Raw genomic sequence first — 17,916 nt, forward strand, 5'->3', positions numbered from 1 at the left:
ATACTATGCTGCGTTGAAAAACAAGGAACTCATGCAATATTATTCAAAATGGGTGACACTGGAGGACATTATGCTGAGTGAAATATCTCAGTCACAAAACGACATGGTGCCACTGTTGTAGAATGGGACTGACAACAGGGTTCAGGCTGTTTTCTAACGTTCCCTAAAAACTATGGAAGGGCTATACACCTCCTAAATAGTTCCTCAAATGGCAGAAAATTATATTAATGCTAAGTAAAATTGTTTTTAACTTTAGGAATACACATTACTTCAAATGATATTGTGGGTAAAACTGAAAAATGAAGTGGCAGAACATTTTGTGGTTGCTGCAGCAGTTCAAAACTTGGAAATTATTCAAAGTGATGTGTTGTGTATAGATGATTAAACTCTACTATACAAGCTCTTCTTTATCAGTCTTTGGACATACAAATCAAGAAATGGAATTCTACAATCTATAAAGAATAGGGGAATAAAAGGGCAAATTGAGACACACACATCCAACATGTGGAAGTAGTCGGTGTGCCAGGATTTTCAGGTCTGAATGCCAATATTCATAGCGGTTTCTGCTGGGGTATAAGTGAAAGGAAATCTGATCTGGGAACATTATCTTCTTATAGGCCAGTATTCTAGAAAACTGCCTGATCAAAGAGGAAAATACCTCGTCAAACTCATTTATTATCACAATCTAATAATGCTAATTGGCAGTCACTGTGAGAAATCTACAGAGAACTCCCGTGACATCTTTAATCAAGAGCCCACTGTTATTGATTACTTGATAAATAAGCCATGGCTGTACTTATTGTTATTCTTTAAGAGATACAACGGTCCTGCTTGAGTGTGATTATTTCTTCCCCTGAATATAATCCTGATTCTCAACAGTGCTGATTTTGAGTATGATCCCAGAGTTAATTATTAGAATGCTGCTGGAGAATTTCAACATCGCACTTAACCTGTATTTTAGAACAATCACATGTGCAAGTCCTTATAAAATAACTCAATAGGTGGCTTTAGAATCAGGACTAGTGAATTTTTTTTAAAAAATGCAGATTTAGAGCCTTGGAGAAAGACATCATGCTCGGAAGGGTGGATGGACAGTGCAGAAGAGGGAGATCCAGGATGAGATGGACTGATAGAGTAACTGGGGCAATGGGGGTTGGTGTGTCAGAATTAGTGAGAGTGGCTCAGGACAGGGAAGGGTTCAGAGCTGTTGTATATAGGGTCACTTTCCACTGCAGGCGACTAAATGGCACATAACAGACTATGACAGGTCTGGAAGCGGTAGTGGCATCCACTTCCTAAACAACATGCCTCTGGAAACGCTATGAACTTCGATAAATGTTGATAGTTGTGGAAGGGCTTCAGGCCTTTCCTTCATAGGGTTGCTATGAGTCATGCTCTATTCCAAGGTAATCAAGAATAAATAACAACATTTATTGTACAGTTTTCAAAATAGAAATCTCTACTGACTCTACAGACAAGTTATTTTATTCACTGTCTGAATTCCTTGAGGCTTCTTCCTTGACTTCCTTTCAATACTGCAGGTGATTCTACACACATATATCTCAAAGTTAGTATGAGATACGAAGCACTTTTTTAAAAAATAAAGCTTTTCAGTTCTTTAATGGCATGTCTCGAGGGAGTGCAGAGAGTAGACAATTTGGTTGAAGAAATCCAGATTCTTAAAAAAACAATTTTAAGAATGGACATTTACTACAGTGCCTATAGCCATTTTCAACATTCCTTTGAAGTTATTTAATGTCTATCAGGTAAAATTTAATATCTGTCTCCTCCTCTAAAGGAACAGTTACTGTTTTGACTTATATCACCAAATGCCTCAGAGCTTTCTGTGAATAATGCTACTAAGAAACCATTTACTGAGAATAAATGAAGAGACCTCTGTGTTCACGTCATGATTTTAGCGCAACTCCAGAAGTTTGCATTTCAAAGAGTAGAAAGTTCAGAACTATGTTCTAGATGACTTCGTTATTCACACAAGGAGAAACTGAAAACTGATACAGAGGTAGAATCACAGAAGTAGGAAGACACGGCTCTTAAGACATAAAATTTACTTAATGATGCCTTTTAAAATATATACCAGATGTCCCACTAAAATCTATGATGCAAGTTTAAGACAAATCTTCCTATTTCTAAGCTGCACAGATGTGTTTTAATAATGAGTTTCTTTAGCTGATTAGCTTCGCAAGGTCAAGATTAGGTCAATTTACACCCAAAAGTAGTAAGAACTGATTTAATACCCAAGAATGAACTTAGAATTGGCTGGTTTCTACTGTCAGATCTTTCAAAAGCCTTGGAAAAAACATTGAAAGAATGCATTTGCAAAGAAATGACTCATCTTGATGTCTTCTTCTTAAACCATTAGGAAAATTTAAAGCTTAATTAAAAAGTAAAATAAAAACAAATAGTACTATGACTAAGGAACCCGTAACTTTATAAAGTTTCTTTCAACAGCATTCGCATTAGCCTTACCATACTGGGAATAAACTTTAAGACTTGTTTTTATTGAATGGTAACTTAAACTTACTTCTGTCTCCCAAGGGTTTTTTTAACCTACCATTTATCAAGTATATGATTTCTCTTAAAAAGAAACAAACTGTGAACTGAAAAATAATATACAATTTCTTTTTAGTTCTGATCAACTTAAAAAATTGTGATAAAGAAAACACGTGCCATCTCAATGAGTTACACATGTATAATGTGTGCCATTCATCTCAATTACCATGCTGTGTAAGCATCAGCACTGTACATTTTCTACTTATCTCCTCACCCTTATTAGCAACTCAGCGACACCTTAAAGCAGGGACACCACTGGAACCTGGCCTTGGTAATCACTAATAAACTTGAGTTTCTATATATTTGCCTATTCTAGACATATCCTTAGTGAGAATACACAACGTCTGTCCTTTCATGTTTGTGTGTTTGCACACAAGTACCTGTTACAGATAAGATAGCCGCACTCTTCTACTCTGAACACACAAAGAAGGCATCGTAAGTCGAAAATAACTGGGTGGACCTGGCATGAGGTATTTAATGCTTGATTCTTTTGCTACTGTCAAGTCAGAACCAGGTCATAGCTGACTCTCCAGCTGATTTTCAGAGCAGTGAATCTCATGCAAGGAGACAGTGGGTATGAACCACATGCTTGGGACTGCTATATAGTTTCTTACCATCAGGGCCCCAGAACTCCCTAATACTTGCTACTTCTTGTGTGTGCCGTTGAGTCAGAACCGACCCACAGCGGAATTTTTAGTGGATTTTCAGAAGTAGTTATGTTGCACAGGAGGAGATTGTTCATCCCGAGGAGCAGCTGGTAAATTTGAAACATGTGCATCTGGGATTGCAGCGTAGCATCTTAATGGAAATATTAATATTGTTGTTTGTTAATGAATTGATTCCAACTTGGAGAAATGCTACAGGACAGAGTAGAACTGCCTGTTTTTAGGAAAGTAGCCACCAGATCCTAATTGCTGACATTTAAGTTAGCAGCCAAGCACCTAAACACAGCGCTGCCATGTGTCTTTTTGTTAGTATCTAAAAACTTATTCATTGCTGTACAGTCTGAGCAAACTCATAGCTGACTCACAGTGGGTTAGTTGTTATTGTAAGGTGACATAGAGTCGCCTGCCAGCTCAGAGATCCTATGCAAAATAGCTCTGAACTCTGTCCTTTCCTGAGCCAATCTCTCTTTCTCCAACATACCTACCCGTTACTCCAGCTACTGTGTCAATCCACCTCATCCAGTGTCATCTTCTCTTGCATTGTCCCTCCAACCTTTCAAGCATGTTATCTTTCTCCATGGACTGATCCCTCCTGGTAACATGCCCAAAGTATGTGTGTCAATATCTTTGCCCCCAAGGGCAAACTGGTTTCACCTTTTCCAGGCCAGACTTGTTTGTTCTCTTGGTGGTCCATGGTATGTTCAATATTCTTCAAAGCCATTAATGATTCTTCTTCCATCCTTAGTGGAAGGCTGTAGGCCATATGGAAGGAGCCCATCCATCCTACTCTACAGAGCTGTGGTAGATGTGAACCATTAGAGGTGCAGCCTTGGGTTAGCAGTTCAAATCCCTATGCACTATGTCACCAGATCTCCCTTTTGTTAATAAAATCCTTGTTCATAATAAAGATTTAGATAATTAAGATAAAGAAAACAATTAAGTATCAAATGCCAATGTACTTATATTCACGTGTATCTAATAAAATAAAAAATAGGGACTTTATCACAAGTACTTCTTATGTAAAAACAAAAATGTAAGAAAGCCTATAGTTTCTAATTCAAATCTTTAGATTACTTTCAATTTAACAACTGTTGTAAAAAAGTAAATGCTCAGGAAAAAGAACATTTTTTATTAAATAAAAGTTAAAAACATATTAAGGAATGTTTCTTAAAACTGAGAATTTCTGTTATCAGATATTTCCAGTGCATGATAATAGGAAAGGAGAATAAAAAAAAAAATAATAGAACACTGAACTTGCTGTTGAGTGCAATCTCATCATCTCTGCTGTACTCAAGCCCACCGTTATAGTCACTGTCAGTTCATCTCATTGGGGTTCGTCCTCTCTCCACCTTTCCAAGTATGATGCCCTTCTCCAAGAACAGCCTCTCTAAGTAATACGTCCAATGTGTGACAGAAAAAGCTTCACCTTTCTTGCCTCCGAGGAGCACTCTGGCTGCACCTTTTTCAAGACATACCTGTTCACTCTTTTTGCAATCCATGGGATAGTTATTCAGTACTTTTCTCCAACACAATAACTCAAGAATTATTACTTTGAGGGATAATAAACAGCAAATTGAAATTGTTACATGCCAAAAAGATTACATATGCATATAAGCATGTAATTTGATAACACCATATTAACTTATTTTCGTTTTTAAAGGAAATAATTCATCTGTTATACAGAAAACATTATTAAAAGTTATTTAAAACATACCAAAGATGGTGAAAGAAATATTAGCCTCTATCAGTAAGAATCTTATAGACAGATGCTAAAAAAAATAAACTGGAACATAGAGTAAGAGAGAACTATGCAATTGCACAAATAACATTAAAAAGAAATTAGAACTTGCAGATAAAACATGCTGGTTCTAAATTTTATAGCCTTAGACCATTTGCCTTTGAATACACAGACACTTTCCATAATAATAGACTTTCATAGTTCATTTACTACAAGGTTAGGCAGGGTGACATGTGGGATGTACAATAGTTGCTAAAAAAGCTTTCATAATCTATCATAAAACAAATGCAGTTTCACTGAAAACTGTCAATAATATCATTTACTAAAGTTAAACAACACTTTAAAATTGAAACATATGTTACGAGGAGTTTACTAGAAAATTTTTATCCAGTCATAATTTTCTTAAATGCTGTCTAGTCAAGTGTGACTCATAGTGACTCTGTGCACAACAGATATGAACACTGCCTATCCTATGCCACCACCACCATCATCATCATCATCATCATCATCATCATCATCTCTTACATACTTGAGCCCGCAGTTACTGTCACAATGTCAGTCTATCTTGTTGAAGGTCATCCTCTCTGGCTTAACCTTCACCTTTCCAAGTAGGATGTTCCTTTATAAGGAATAGCCTCTCCTAACATGTTCAAAGTACATGAGCTTTGCCACCTTTGTCTCCAAGGAGTACTTCCAGTTGTACTTTCTCAAAGACATATCTGCTTCTTCTTTTGGAAGTCGATAGGATTTTTAGCACTCTTGTCCAACACCACAACTAAAAGGCATTTATTCTCCTTTCATCTTATCATTGAGTTGCCTGTGCTGCATAGCGACCCTATGTACAGCAGCTCTCCGCTCTTCTCTGTCATGAGCCAGTCTCCCTAACTCCGAAACACCAACTCCCATTGCCTGAATGTCGATCCATCTCATGCAGGGTCATCCTCTCCTATGCCGTCCATCCACCCTTCTGAGCATGACGTCCTATTCCAAGGGCTGGTCTCTCCTGGCCATGTGCCCAAAGTAACTGAAGCAGAGCTTCAAAATCGTAGCTTCCAAGGAGAGACTTGGTTTCACCCTCTCCAAAATAGACCTATTTATTTATTTTCTTGGAAGTCCACGGTATGTCCAAGACTCTTCTCCAGCACCACAACTCGAAGACATGTATTCTTCTTCTGTCATTCTTAGTCATTGTCCAACTCTCTGAAGCTTAACAGTTGAGAAGACCATGGCCTAGATTAGGCTCACCTTTGTATCTAGACTTACATTGTTGCTCTTCAGCACTCTGAAGAGGTCCATGACAGACTTTCCCAATGCAGTTTGTCTTTTGATTTCCTGACTGCTGGTGTTAAAGAGTATTGGTTGTGGATCTGAGGAAGCTGTAATTGTTAAAAACTTCAATCTCTTCTCCATCTAATATGGTGCTGCCAATTGGCCCAGTGGTGAGAATCTTTGTCTTCTTGATGTTGAGCTTCAATCCACATTGAAGACTATAGTCCTCGACCTTTTGCAGCAAGTGCTTCAGGTCTTCTTCAGTTTTATGTCACATAATGATAACATACTATGAAAGGTTTGGAAGCAGGAGTGGCATCCACTTCCTAAACAGCATGCCTCCAAAACCTCTATGAACTGAGTCATGCTCAACTCTAAGGCAATCAACAACAACATACTTATTAACTGTCTAGCTCTCAGATGCACAACAAGTGATTGGAAAGACTAAGGCTTGAATAAGGCACACTCTAATGCTTAACCTGACATCACTGCTCTTCAGGACTTTGGAGAAGTCCCTGACAGCAGCCTTGCCAAATGTGATACATCTCCAGATAAAGGGTGTTGATTATGGATTCAAGCAAGATGAAATGGTTGATTTCAATCTTTTCTCAATTTATTACGAGGTTGTTTCCTTGGCCCACTGGGGAGGATTTTCTTTTTCCTTGATCTGAAGATATAATCCACACTCAAGGTTATAGTCCTTGATCCTCTTCAGCAAGCGCCCCAGTTCTTCCTTTCTTTTAGCAAGCAAGGTTGTGTCATCTGCATAATGTAGGTTGTTAATGAGTCTTCCTCCAACCCTGATGCCACTATTTTCTTCATAGAGTCCAGCTTCTCTAATGAGTTGTTCAGCATACAGAATAAGTATGAAGAAAAGATACAGCCCTGATGCACACATCTCTTGATTTTAAACCATGCAGTGTTCCTTTGTTCTGTTCACACAACAGTTTCTTGGTATAGGTTTCATATGAACATTATTAAGTGTTCTGGGAGTCTCATTTTTTTTAATGTTACTTATAATTTCTAGCCATAACAGAAGCCTGTCAGCATAATAGGCAGCCAATATGCAAAATATTTCACATAAATGTCACATCACTGCAAATTCACAAAATACAAAACAGCATTTGTAAATGTACAACAGTCAATAAACGATGCTATTCAATGTCTTCCCTCTTCCTGTTTACTGGTGCACGTGTGAAGGAGAGGGAAACAGCAAAGAAATGAGGTTAGAAACTTTACATTATGGGTTCCAAGAACCTTGAGAAAGCCATCTAAGACGACCGCCTTTCTACAGCACATACAGGAGAGAAAGATGGGCAAGCTCCTCCCATGCGAGCCTCTGAAAACCCACTAGAGGGTCAGCTCTGAGTTGGTTTGTACTCGAAGGTACTCAACAGCAGCAAATACAACAGGAAAATTAAACACAAAAGAGGTGTTTTAAGCATCTTGTTACTTTGAATAATATACTTTAATTTTTAAATTAAGTCACTAATTTAGAATCTTATTAAGTATATGATTATTCACATACTTGCTGAACCACCAAAGAGAAAAAAAATTACATACTATATAAATAAAAATTATAGCTATCTGTTCAAGTTTTAAATACGAGAGAAAAGTATTTATGGTGTTTATAAGTTTAATGGTATGCCCTATCTAAAAAATGCCATGTTTCTTTTTCCTCAAAGTTATTCTCTCTTCCTTTGCCAGGAAATTCTCTACCTAAATCTTCAACATCCTACTGACTCCATAAGAGGACAAAGTTCTAGTCAGTAAACTGATTCTCCTTAACACCTTTATAATGGATTAAACAAGCAAGTGAGAGAAGGGAGGGAATGGTACAGTCTACTCAAAAGAGGCCTTAGATAGTTCATGCACAATGAGCCACAAGATAATGGTAGAGAAAGAGTGAAGAAACAGGCATCCCCCTCAAGAGCAAAAGACAGCCGCAGAAGAGACGAATGGGTAGGTGCTGCTGTTAGGTGCCATCATGGAGACTATGATCCATTCAGATCCTATCAACAACAGATCAGAACCTTTTTCTATCCTGCACCATAATCCCAATTTGTCATGCTCAAGCCCACTGTCACAATCACTGCACCAATCCTTCTCACTGAGGGTCTTTCTTCCTTTCACTGACGATCTTTCTTTCCTAGCACGGTGTCTTCTTCCAAGGCCTGGCCCCTTGTAACAATATACAGAACCCCTGATTGCACAGATTTGCTTGTCCACGACTGATCTGTCTGTTCTCTACACTGTTGTACTTAGGTGTTGTCCAGTTCTCCGTGACCCAGGGACCCTATGAACAACAGATCTGAGCCTTGTCCTATCCTGCACCATCATTATGATTCCTGTCATACTCAAGCCCACTGTGCCAATCCATCTCATTGGGGGCTTTGCTCTCTTTTGCCAATCCTCAATCTTTCCTAGCATGATGCCTCTAAGGACTGGTTTCTCTAGAAAATATAGCCACAGTAAGTGAGATGAAATGTCATCTTTTTTGCCTCTAACGAGCAACCCAGTTATACTTCCTTCAAGACATTTCTGTTTGCTGTTCTGGGAGTTCATGATACATTCAGTACTCTTCGCCACCACCACAAATCAAAGGCACCAATTTTCTTCTGAAGTCTTCCTTATCCAACTTTCAGATGCATAGGACAGACATCCTTGCTCTTTAGCACTTAGAAGAAGTTCTTCCTAGCAGATTTTCCCAATACCACAAGATGTTTGATGGATCTTAGGTAAAAGCACAAAGTACCAGAGGAATGTCTGTGTTTCACTGAGTATGCAAAGGCATTTGAATGTGTAAATCACAACAAATTGTGTATAACCTTGAGAAGAACGCGAATCCCAGAACACTTAATTATGCTTATGCAAAACCTATACTTGAACCAGGAAGCAGTCATCAGAATAGAGCAAGGAAACACTGCATGGTTCAAAATCAGGAAAAAAATGCGTCAAGGATGCACCCTGTTCCATATCTTTTCAATCTTTATGTCCAACAGATCATTTTGGAGACTGCACTTTATAAAGAAGAATGTGGTATCAGGATTGGAGGAAACCTCATCAACATCCTGCTTCATATGGAGACGACACAACTTTGTTTTCTGAAACTGAGGAGGACCTGAGGTGTTTGCTGCAGAAAGTCAAGCACTGCAGTCTTCAAGATGGATTGAAGCTCAACATCAAGAAAATAAAGATTCTCACCACTAGGCCAATAGGCAGCACTAGGACAGAGGGAAAAGAGATTAAGATTATTAAAAATTTCAGCTTGCTTGATTCCACAGTCAACTCTTGGCACCAGCAGTCAGGAAATCAAAAGACGAATTGAATTAGAAAAATTTGCTGTCAGGGACTTCTCCAGAATGTTGAAGGGCAACAATGTCAGTCTAGAGACTAAGATGCACCTGATCCAAGCCATGGTTCACAATTACTTGCTATGCATCAGAGAGCTGGGCAATGAGTAAGGATGATAAAGAATGGATGCCTGACTTGTGGTGCTGAAGAAGAGTACTGAACATACCACTAACTTTCAAGAGAACAAACAAGTCTGTTCTGGAGTGGGTGAAACCAAGCTGCTCCTTGGAGGCAAGAATTCTAAAGCTCCATCTCATATTTTAAGCATGCTGCTAAGAGGGACCAGTCCTTGGAGAAGGACATCATGCTTGGAAGGGTGGAGGGACAGCACAGGAGAGGAAGATGAGATGGGTTGACACAGTAACTGGGGTAATAGGGATAGATGTTGGCTCGGAATAAAGCAGGGTTCAGAATTAATGTGCACTGGGTCACTGTGAGTTGTAGGCATCTCAATGACACACTGCAATACAACAACACATCTTTTGATTTCTTGACAGCTGCTATCATGGGTGTTGATTATGTATCCAAGCAAAATTAAACTGCTGACAATTTCAGTCTTTTCTCTAATGTTGCCTATTTGTCCAGTTATGAAGATTTTTGTTTTCTTGATGCTGAAATGTAACCCATATTTAAAGTTGTACTATTTGATTTTCTGTAGTGAATACTTAATGTATTTTTCACTTTCTGCAAGCAAGGCTGTGTCATCTGCATAATACGGGTTATTAATGAGTCTTCCTCCAGTTCTCATGCCATGTTCTTCATATAATCCAGTTTCTCAGATTATTTCTCAGCCTACAGAACAGATAAGTAGATACGTTTGGAGAAAGGATACAAGCCTGATGCACACCTTTCCTGATTTAAACCATAGTGTACTTGTATTTGGACAACTGCTTTTTTGTCTAGGCAGAGTTTTCCCAAGGGCACAATTATGTGCTCTGGGGTTCTCATTCTTCTCAATGCTGGCTGTCATTTGCTATGATCCATTCCTCTAAGTGGAACAGCTCTGTCTACTCAACAGAACAGAAGCAAGCATCTTTTTGGTATTGCCTGGTTCCTCGTCACAATCCACCTGACACCAGAAATGATATTCCTCATTCTATAGCCTTTTCTGAATACACTTTGAGTTTCTATCAGTTCCCTGTTGATGTCTGGTAAGTCATTTTTAAAATAATCTTCAAAAAGATTTTAATATCATATTGTTCGATAATTTCCACAATCCACTAGATCGTCCTTCTTGGGAATGGGAGCATATATGGATCTCTTTCAGTCAGTTGGCCCAGTAGCTATTTTATTTATTTGATGGGCACAGACTGCTGAAGAGAACGTACAAGTTTGCATCTATTTGCTGAAACACCTCAATTGCTATTCTATCAATATCTGGGGCTTTATTTTTGCCAGTGCCATCAGTGGATATTTAGGACTCATAAAAAAAGAAAGTATAAGGAAAAACAAATTTACTTACTTATATCAGGACTCTATGAGGAGAAAATGTGGCATCAGGATTGGAGGAAGACTGATCAACAATCCGTGTTATACCGATTACACAACTCTGCTTGCTGAAACTGAGGAGGACCTGAAGCGCTTGCTGCAGAATGTTAAGGACTGCAGCCATCAATATGGATTGAAGCTCAATATCAAGAAAACAAAGATTCTTACCACCAGGCCAATTGGCAGGATCATGATAGATGGTGAAGAGACTGGGACTATTCACAGCGTTAGGTTGCTTGGCTCCACAGTCAACACTCTCGGCACCAGTAGCCAGAAAATTAAAAGGCAGTATTGTGATGGGAAAGTCTGCTGTTACAGACCTTTCCAAAGCACTGAAGAGCAATGATGTCAGACTGGCGACTAAAGTGCATCTGATACAGGCCATGGTCTTTGACATCACTTGCTGTGCCTCAGAGAGCTGGACAAGGACTAGGGATGAAAGAAGGTGAATCGATGCCTTTGAGCTGTGGTGTTGGAAAAGAATACTGAATATACCATGGACTAAGAGAATGAACAGGTTCGTCCGTGAGAGGTTTAAACCAGGCTGCTCATTGGAGGCAAGGATTCTAAAGCTTCATCTGACATACTTTGGACGTGTTGCAAGGAGAGACCAGTCCTTGGAGAGAGACGTCATGTTTGGGAGTGTGCAGGGACAGCACAGAAGAAACTCAATGAAACAGACTGATTCAGTGACTGGGGTAATGGGGGTAGGTGTGTCAGAGACAGTATGATTGGCGCAGGGTTTAGGGCTGTTGTACATCAGGTTGCTATGAGTTGCAGGCAACTCGACGGTACATAACAGGGCTTAGAGTAAGCACAATGGGAATAAAAGTTTCCCAGATTATGTAAATGCTTAACCTCTGTAAATTTAAAAGAGCAAAGAGGAAAAAAAAGAAAAGCCACTTTAAAAAAAAAAGCTTTTTCCTCCTGCTAAAAGGGGATAGGATCTGTGACTATTTCACTACATAAACCTGAGAGGCTTTTTTGCTAAGGAAAAGAACATTTTGATTATCTACCATATTTATCATATATTAATATGTTCATATAAGTAGCACACACAACCATGAGGAGTTTACAAAATCCACCTAAGATACATACTACTTTCATAAGAATTCCGTATGTTCTTATCTCTCCCACTCAATGACTGACTTCTAGTTGACAACAAAATAGTCAACACATAACAAATTTTTAAAGATTAAGCAACATTTAGACTGGTTTGTTTAGCACCCAGAATATCTTACCTGCAAGGTTTTGATTGTACAGGGACAAATATCAAGTACCTATCTGATAATTAACATTACTAAAAACCAGAATGTTGCTATGTTCTTTGGATTTAGCAGACTTTATCAACATTTTTTTCTTTCTTATTTTACCTTTCACGTTTACATAGTTTGAAACTAAGATCATCAAAAGATAAATACAGTTCTAAAGTGTTGTGGGAGATACAGTCCAAGCATTCAAGTCTTACCGCTCTTAGCAAATCTCTTTCTGTTAGAATAACTGTTGGATTCTGTCAATTGAAATTAGACTCCTGATGAATAATTTCCAAGTACTCCCTTAGAGAATAATGAATTTTCATTAATCAAGATAGGTTTCCTCCTATCTTTCAAGGATTACTAACAGGGAAATACAGAGGAAATCTAATAAGCCTTTAGCTTGTAAAAGCTATTTTACCTGACTAAATAGTTTCAATTACTTAAAAACAGAAGTAGAAAATCTGGGGGAAACAAAAATGAAGAGTAAAATTTTGCTGCTTATTATTAAGTTTTTGTTGTTGTTATTAGGTATTGTTGAGTACAACTCCTAGCGGCCCTATGAACAACAGGTCTAAACCTTGTCCCATCTTGTGCCAACTTCGCAATTTCTGACACTCAAGTCCATTGCAATAGTCACTGTGTCAATTCAACTGGGTGAGCATACTTTCTCTGTTTTGCTGCCCCCAACCTTTCCAACCCTAATGAATGAATACACTTAAATCATACATGGAATTCAGATAGAGATTTAGGATAATAAGATCAACTTTACATAAAATAAGAAAACATCAAAAGATATTGTTAAATTAATGTAAACACGCGATACTTAAAGGATCAAAATGGACTGAAATAATTTTAAAAGAAGCCATCTAGCCTGTATATTCATTTGAACAAAACAGTTGAAAGAGTAACGGTGAAAAGTCAAAATTAACATGACCTTACTCTAGATACATTCTGAGTTTTCATAAAAATTTTGACTTCTGGAGGTATGATCAATTATTTTTAAATGATACAGCTAATTTTCAAAGTAATATATCTTTACAATCTACATATTAACATTCTGTTTCAAAAAAAATATGAAAATTGTTATCTTAAAATTAATTTAAAAATCCTTCAAGAGAGAAAAAAGAAATCTCTTCAAATATCCTAACATTTCTAGCTATATCATAAGGTATGTAAGAAGTCTTTAAGAGAAAAATAATTATTCTCATATTCCCTAAGGCAGTTGAATAGTCTGAGGTACAAATTATTTAAATAGCATGAATAGAGTAACAAACTATTAAGTGACAGAACTAAATCTGAATCCAGATTGGGCTATTATTTCTAAAACCCATGTTTATTCTATTACATATTGGATGGACTTTTTAAAAATAAAAGTAAACTGCTATCAATTTTGTTAATTATTTTTCACAAAAAGGAAAAAAAATGTCAAATGAACCTATTTTACTTCCATCCAAAATAAGGTTTCTTTGGTGTTTTGTTTTGTTTTTTCCCCCTAAATTAAGTTTGAAGAGTTTCTGGGATGGAAAAGTTTACTAAGAAAGGTAGGACATGAACTTCCTCTCTGAAAACATCTGAGTGCTCTAAATGATATAAGAAGTAAAAACTGAGAACCTTTAAGGAAAAATAATTTTATAAACAAGATTTTCTAATCTTTTCTCTACTTAAATATGCTTACTCTTTGAGGTCTACTGACCTATTAAAACAGATCTGTTCAATGACCAAGTAAAGGCAGAAATGGACTGTCAAAGGCAATAGTCTTTTTCATTTATCACCAGTGTGGTAATTAATGCATTAGCCAGCCAATCTACTGCCTTGCTAGTGAAACTGTAAAAGTAACATTAAATAGCTTACCGTGCACACTGATGTCCTTGTGATTTTTAGGGTAAAATCTGATGAAAACTCCAAATCTGAGATAGATGTTGTATGACAATCTATATGCTATCCAAAAAAGAGAAGAGGTTAGTAAAAACAGTGGAAAAACACAGATGAGCATTACATTTTCAATGCACAAAGAATTACTGTAAAGCAGTGTTTAGCAAACTTTAATCATTCACAAATGACTTCCAGGATTGTTAGACAATGTTAGAGAACTTTATTACTTAGACAACATTTCCTTAATAAATTTAAAAAACAAACAAAACCCTGGTGTTTACTGTAAGTAATGGAATACATCAAATGATAATTCTGTCGTGGTAAATGTTTTCCTAACACATATTAAACAACATACAACTATGCAAATGAAAATGCTTTTCTTTGTACTAAAAACCATTTTGTATCTCATCAGTTTTAAATATGCCTCTTGTAGGAAAATATACATTTTGTGTGGTATTAGTACACTTTTAGAGGAAATATCAACTTGAAAAGATATAAAGAGGGCAAGTTCTTTTCTTTCAGCATTCATGAGACCCTAAATTTCTTATAAAGTAATAAAATCCCAGAGCCCAAACCAAATCAACTAGGAAGATTTTTAGTTTCCCATTCTGCTCTGATTCAAATCCTCCTTCTTCTGGAGAGTAGATGGAATCTGAAGTTTAATGACTATATTCTGACCAGAAGTTATTAGCTGACTTGTTATTTACTAAGTAGATTCTAACTCAGTGGAGCCACCATAATTCACAAACCAACACATGACTACACCCTTGAAGAGTTTTAGTTTATTTCAAATAGTCTCCAACAATTAAAGGCAAAATAAAACGAAAACAAAGCCATAACGTGCTGGGGTGTTTTTTTTTCAATTGTAGAACTGGAGAACAAAGAAAAAACTAACAACATAAAGCAATCATGCTACTAAAATGAAAATTACAATGAAATTTTGTGTCTTCATCCTCTCCAATATGTGCATGTAATCTCATTTGAGAATAACAATTTCTTTGTCATGTTAATGAGACACAGTAGTGTAGTCTTTAGCTCATCACCTTTGAGATAAAAAAAGAACAGAGTACGCATCTAAGACAGAGGAAGTCAGATGCCACACCTCATGAAAAGTACCTAGCGAAACAGACTAAGAAGTTCTAAGACCTTCCTCTAGAGCTGGTACCAAGAGAACTATTGCCCCTAGATTTTATATCTATTTGGACCACTGGTGGCTTAGTGGTAAAAAGTGTTGCCAACCCAAAGACTCACAGTTCAAATCTACCAGCCATTCTGAAGGAGATACGCAATCTCCTCCTATGTGATTCATTGCCTCTGAAAATCCACTGGAAGGTCAGCTACAAACTGATTCTGGGTCAGTGGTATACAACAACAGTAACAAACATCCTACGATATCATTCTGGGAAAGGTGAAGCATTATCAAAAGAGAGTTCACCCCTCAACAAAATAGATCGATACAAGTGACTTTAACAATAGGTTTGAGGATATATATCAGAGGTCATGAGGACGGTGTAGGATGAGGCAAGGTTCAGACCTGTTGTTCATACAGTCACTATTAGCCATGGTGACTCTATGGCAGAGTAACATGAGTAACAACAAATTTTCCATTTCATACTCCCCTACTTCAGCTATTCACTGACAGTAGTTTTTTGCATTAAACAAACAGATCATTAGATAGGAAACACAGTTCCCTTCTTTTGCTTTTCTAGCCTTACAGCTGAGTTGGCTATAAAGTATACGTCCATTTCAAGCCAAAGAACCCAAAATAAATCCCTAAACACTATCAGTATACCAGAGCAATGAATAGTTGTGGAATTACCAATCTGGGTGTATTTTTCTCTTCTTAAAAGTGCAATGCAATTCAATTAGCTGGCTTTTGCTGAGAAACTTTATGTTCTTTACTAGTTAATGCTAATTTTTAACATTTTCAGAAAATAAATGTAATTTAATGACTATCTACTTTGTGCAGAGAATTACAGATACTTTCAAAGTCATACTGCAAGTAAAAAGAGGAGACAATGTCCTGAACTTGGTGCCAAGCAAACTACATCTATTTGATGCTGAAAAAAATTTATGTTTTTTGATTGAAAATATGAGTTTTAAGTAAAGCAACATTACTTTCAATGCAAAGTTATAATTACTCAACCTAAGAAAATTCAATGTTGCAAAATTCACAACAAACCTAGAGGTTACCTAGTGAGATGAAAAAAAGAGGGAGAAAACCACACAGAAATGAACTAAGAAACATGAGGAAAGTAGGTCTTTACTTCCATGGGCAAATTTACCATAATTTTTTCATCCAAAAAAGGTGGAAGCAATCCGAATGACAGAAAGTTAAATTGTGTGGAAGAAATAAAATGAATGAATAAGGTGGCTGTTAATGAGAAGCTACAATAAAGCCAAGAAGTGGTGATATAGCAAAAATGTCAATAAAGCAGCCTTAACTAAACCAAAGAAAATTATATGACCTGCTCAGAATTAGATTTAAAAAGGATTAGAAAAAAGAGCGCAAGAAATGACATGATTGTAAAAACAATGACAGAAACCAGTGGTAAAGGCTACAATTCCGTAATGTTTTAGACTGAAAAAAATTGAAAGCATGATTGCTGTTTTGAAAGTCCTTAAACAAAACCAATTTGTTATTTTCAAATAATAAACTCTGATATGAAAACTAAGAAAAATTACAATGTTGGTATAAAAAAGCAAAGTTAGTAAGACATTTACTTACCTTAATACAGCAAGGGTCGGAAGTTAGAGTCTTTGGATCTACAACTTCCACAACAGCTTCTGGGATAACTGCTTTCTTCATGCAAGACATGTTGAAGCCATAGACATCATCCCAAAATGCTATTCTATCAGCATGTTTATTCACATCACTCACTGCCACAAGGCTGATGGTACAAATATCAGGATAGACTACAACAAAGAAAATGCATGGCAAGTCAGCACTCTCCCTCTTTAAGACAGAATAGGATTCTTTTAAGATATAAATAGAAGAAAGTATATACAGTAAATCTATCAACATCGATTGTTAGTAATAGGAGAGGAAAATCTAAGCTGGATCAGGGAAAAGAACCTCTGGTGGCTGAGCAGCAAGGAATTGTGCTATCATCCCAAAGGTATGCAGTTCCAACCTACCAGCCACTCTGTGGGAGAAAGCTGGGCAATATCCTCCCATGAGATTTACAGCCTCTGAAAGCCCACTGGAGGGCCAGCTGAGGTGGTCCCAACTCAACATTATACAACTAACAAGAGAAAAAGGAAGGGGAAAAAAAATCTATTACCACGATGATAAAGTTTGGTTATATTGTCAGCAGAGGCTAGTCCTTGGAGAAACACATCCTACTAGGAAAGGTAGAGGGTCACAAAAAGAAGACTGAAAAAGAAGGGGTTAAATTAAGTATGCCGGAGACTGTGAGGATGGTACAGGACAGGGCAAGTTTCTGTTCACAGGATTGCTAGGAGGTGTCAATTCTGGGACAAATAACAACTACAACAAAACTAACATAGGATTCTCATTATAAAAATGAAATGGCATAATACCTGAAATGGAAGAAATATGTTAATTTGAAAACTCAATACGCTAATTTAAAAAAGGTACTGCTGTTGCATTGGTGAGATGAGATGGACTGGCATGGGGCATTTTGAGTCGGATGACCATATGATATATTACTCTGGAGATGAAAAAGTGAGGAAAAATGGA

At 37.2% G+C, this 17,916-nt stretch overlaps 1 protein-coding gene across 1 annotated transcript in view; it reads right to left on the bottom strand.

The window, feature by feature from the left end:
* The window catches only part of PRMT3 (protein arginine methyltransferase 3), a 145,186-nt gene that overhangs the window by 38,838 nt on the left and 88,432 nt on the right, over positions 1-17,916 (bottom strand). The window contains exons 12-13 of the mRNA XM_006892059.1: positions 16,942-17,129; positions 14,193-14,279 (exon numbers count right to left, since the gene is read on the bottom strand). Of these exons, the coding sequence (XP_006892121.1) occupies positions 14,193-14,279; positions 16,942-17,129 (275 nt within the window). The remainder of the gene's footprint in view (positions 1-14,192; positions 14,280-16,941; positions 17,130-17,916) is intronic.

This window comes from Elephantulus edwardii, unplaced genomic scaffold (assembly GCF_000299155.1).
Source record: "Elephantulus edwardii isolate Elephantulus edwardi_28Jun2011 unplaced genomic scaffold, EleEdw1.0 scaffold00109, whole genome shotgun sequence".
In the NCBI taxonomy this organism is placed as follows: domain Eukaryota; kingdom Metazoa; phylum Chordata; class Mammalia; order Macroscelidea; family Macroscelididae; genus Elephantulus; species Elephantulus edwardii.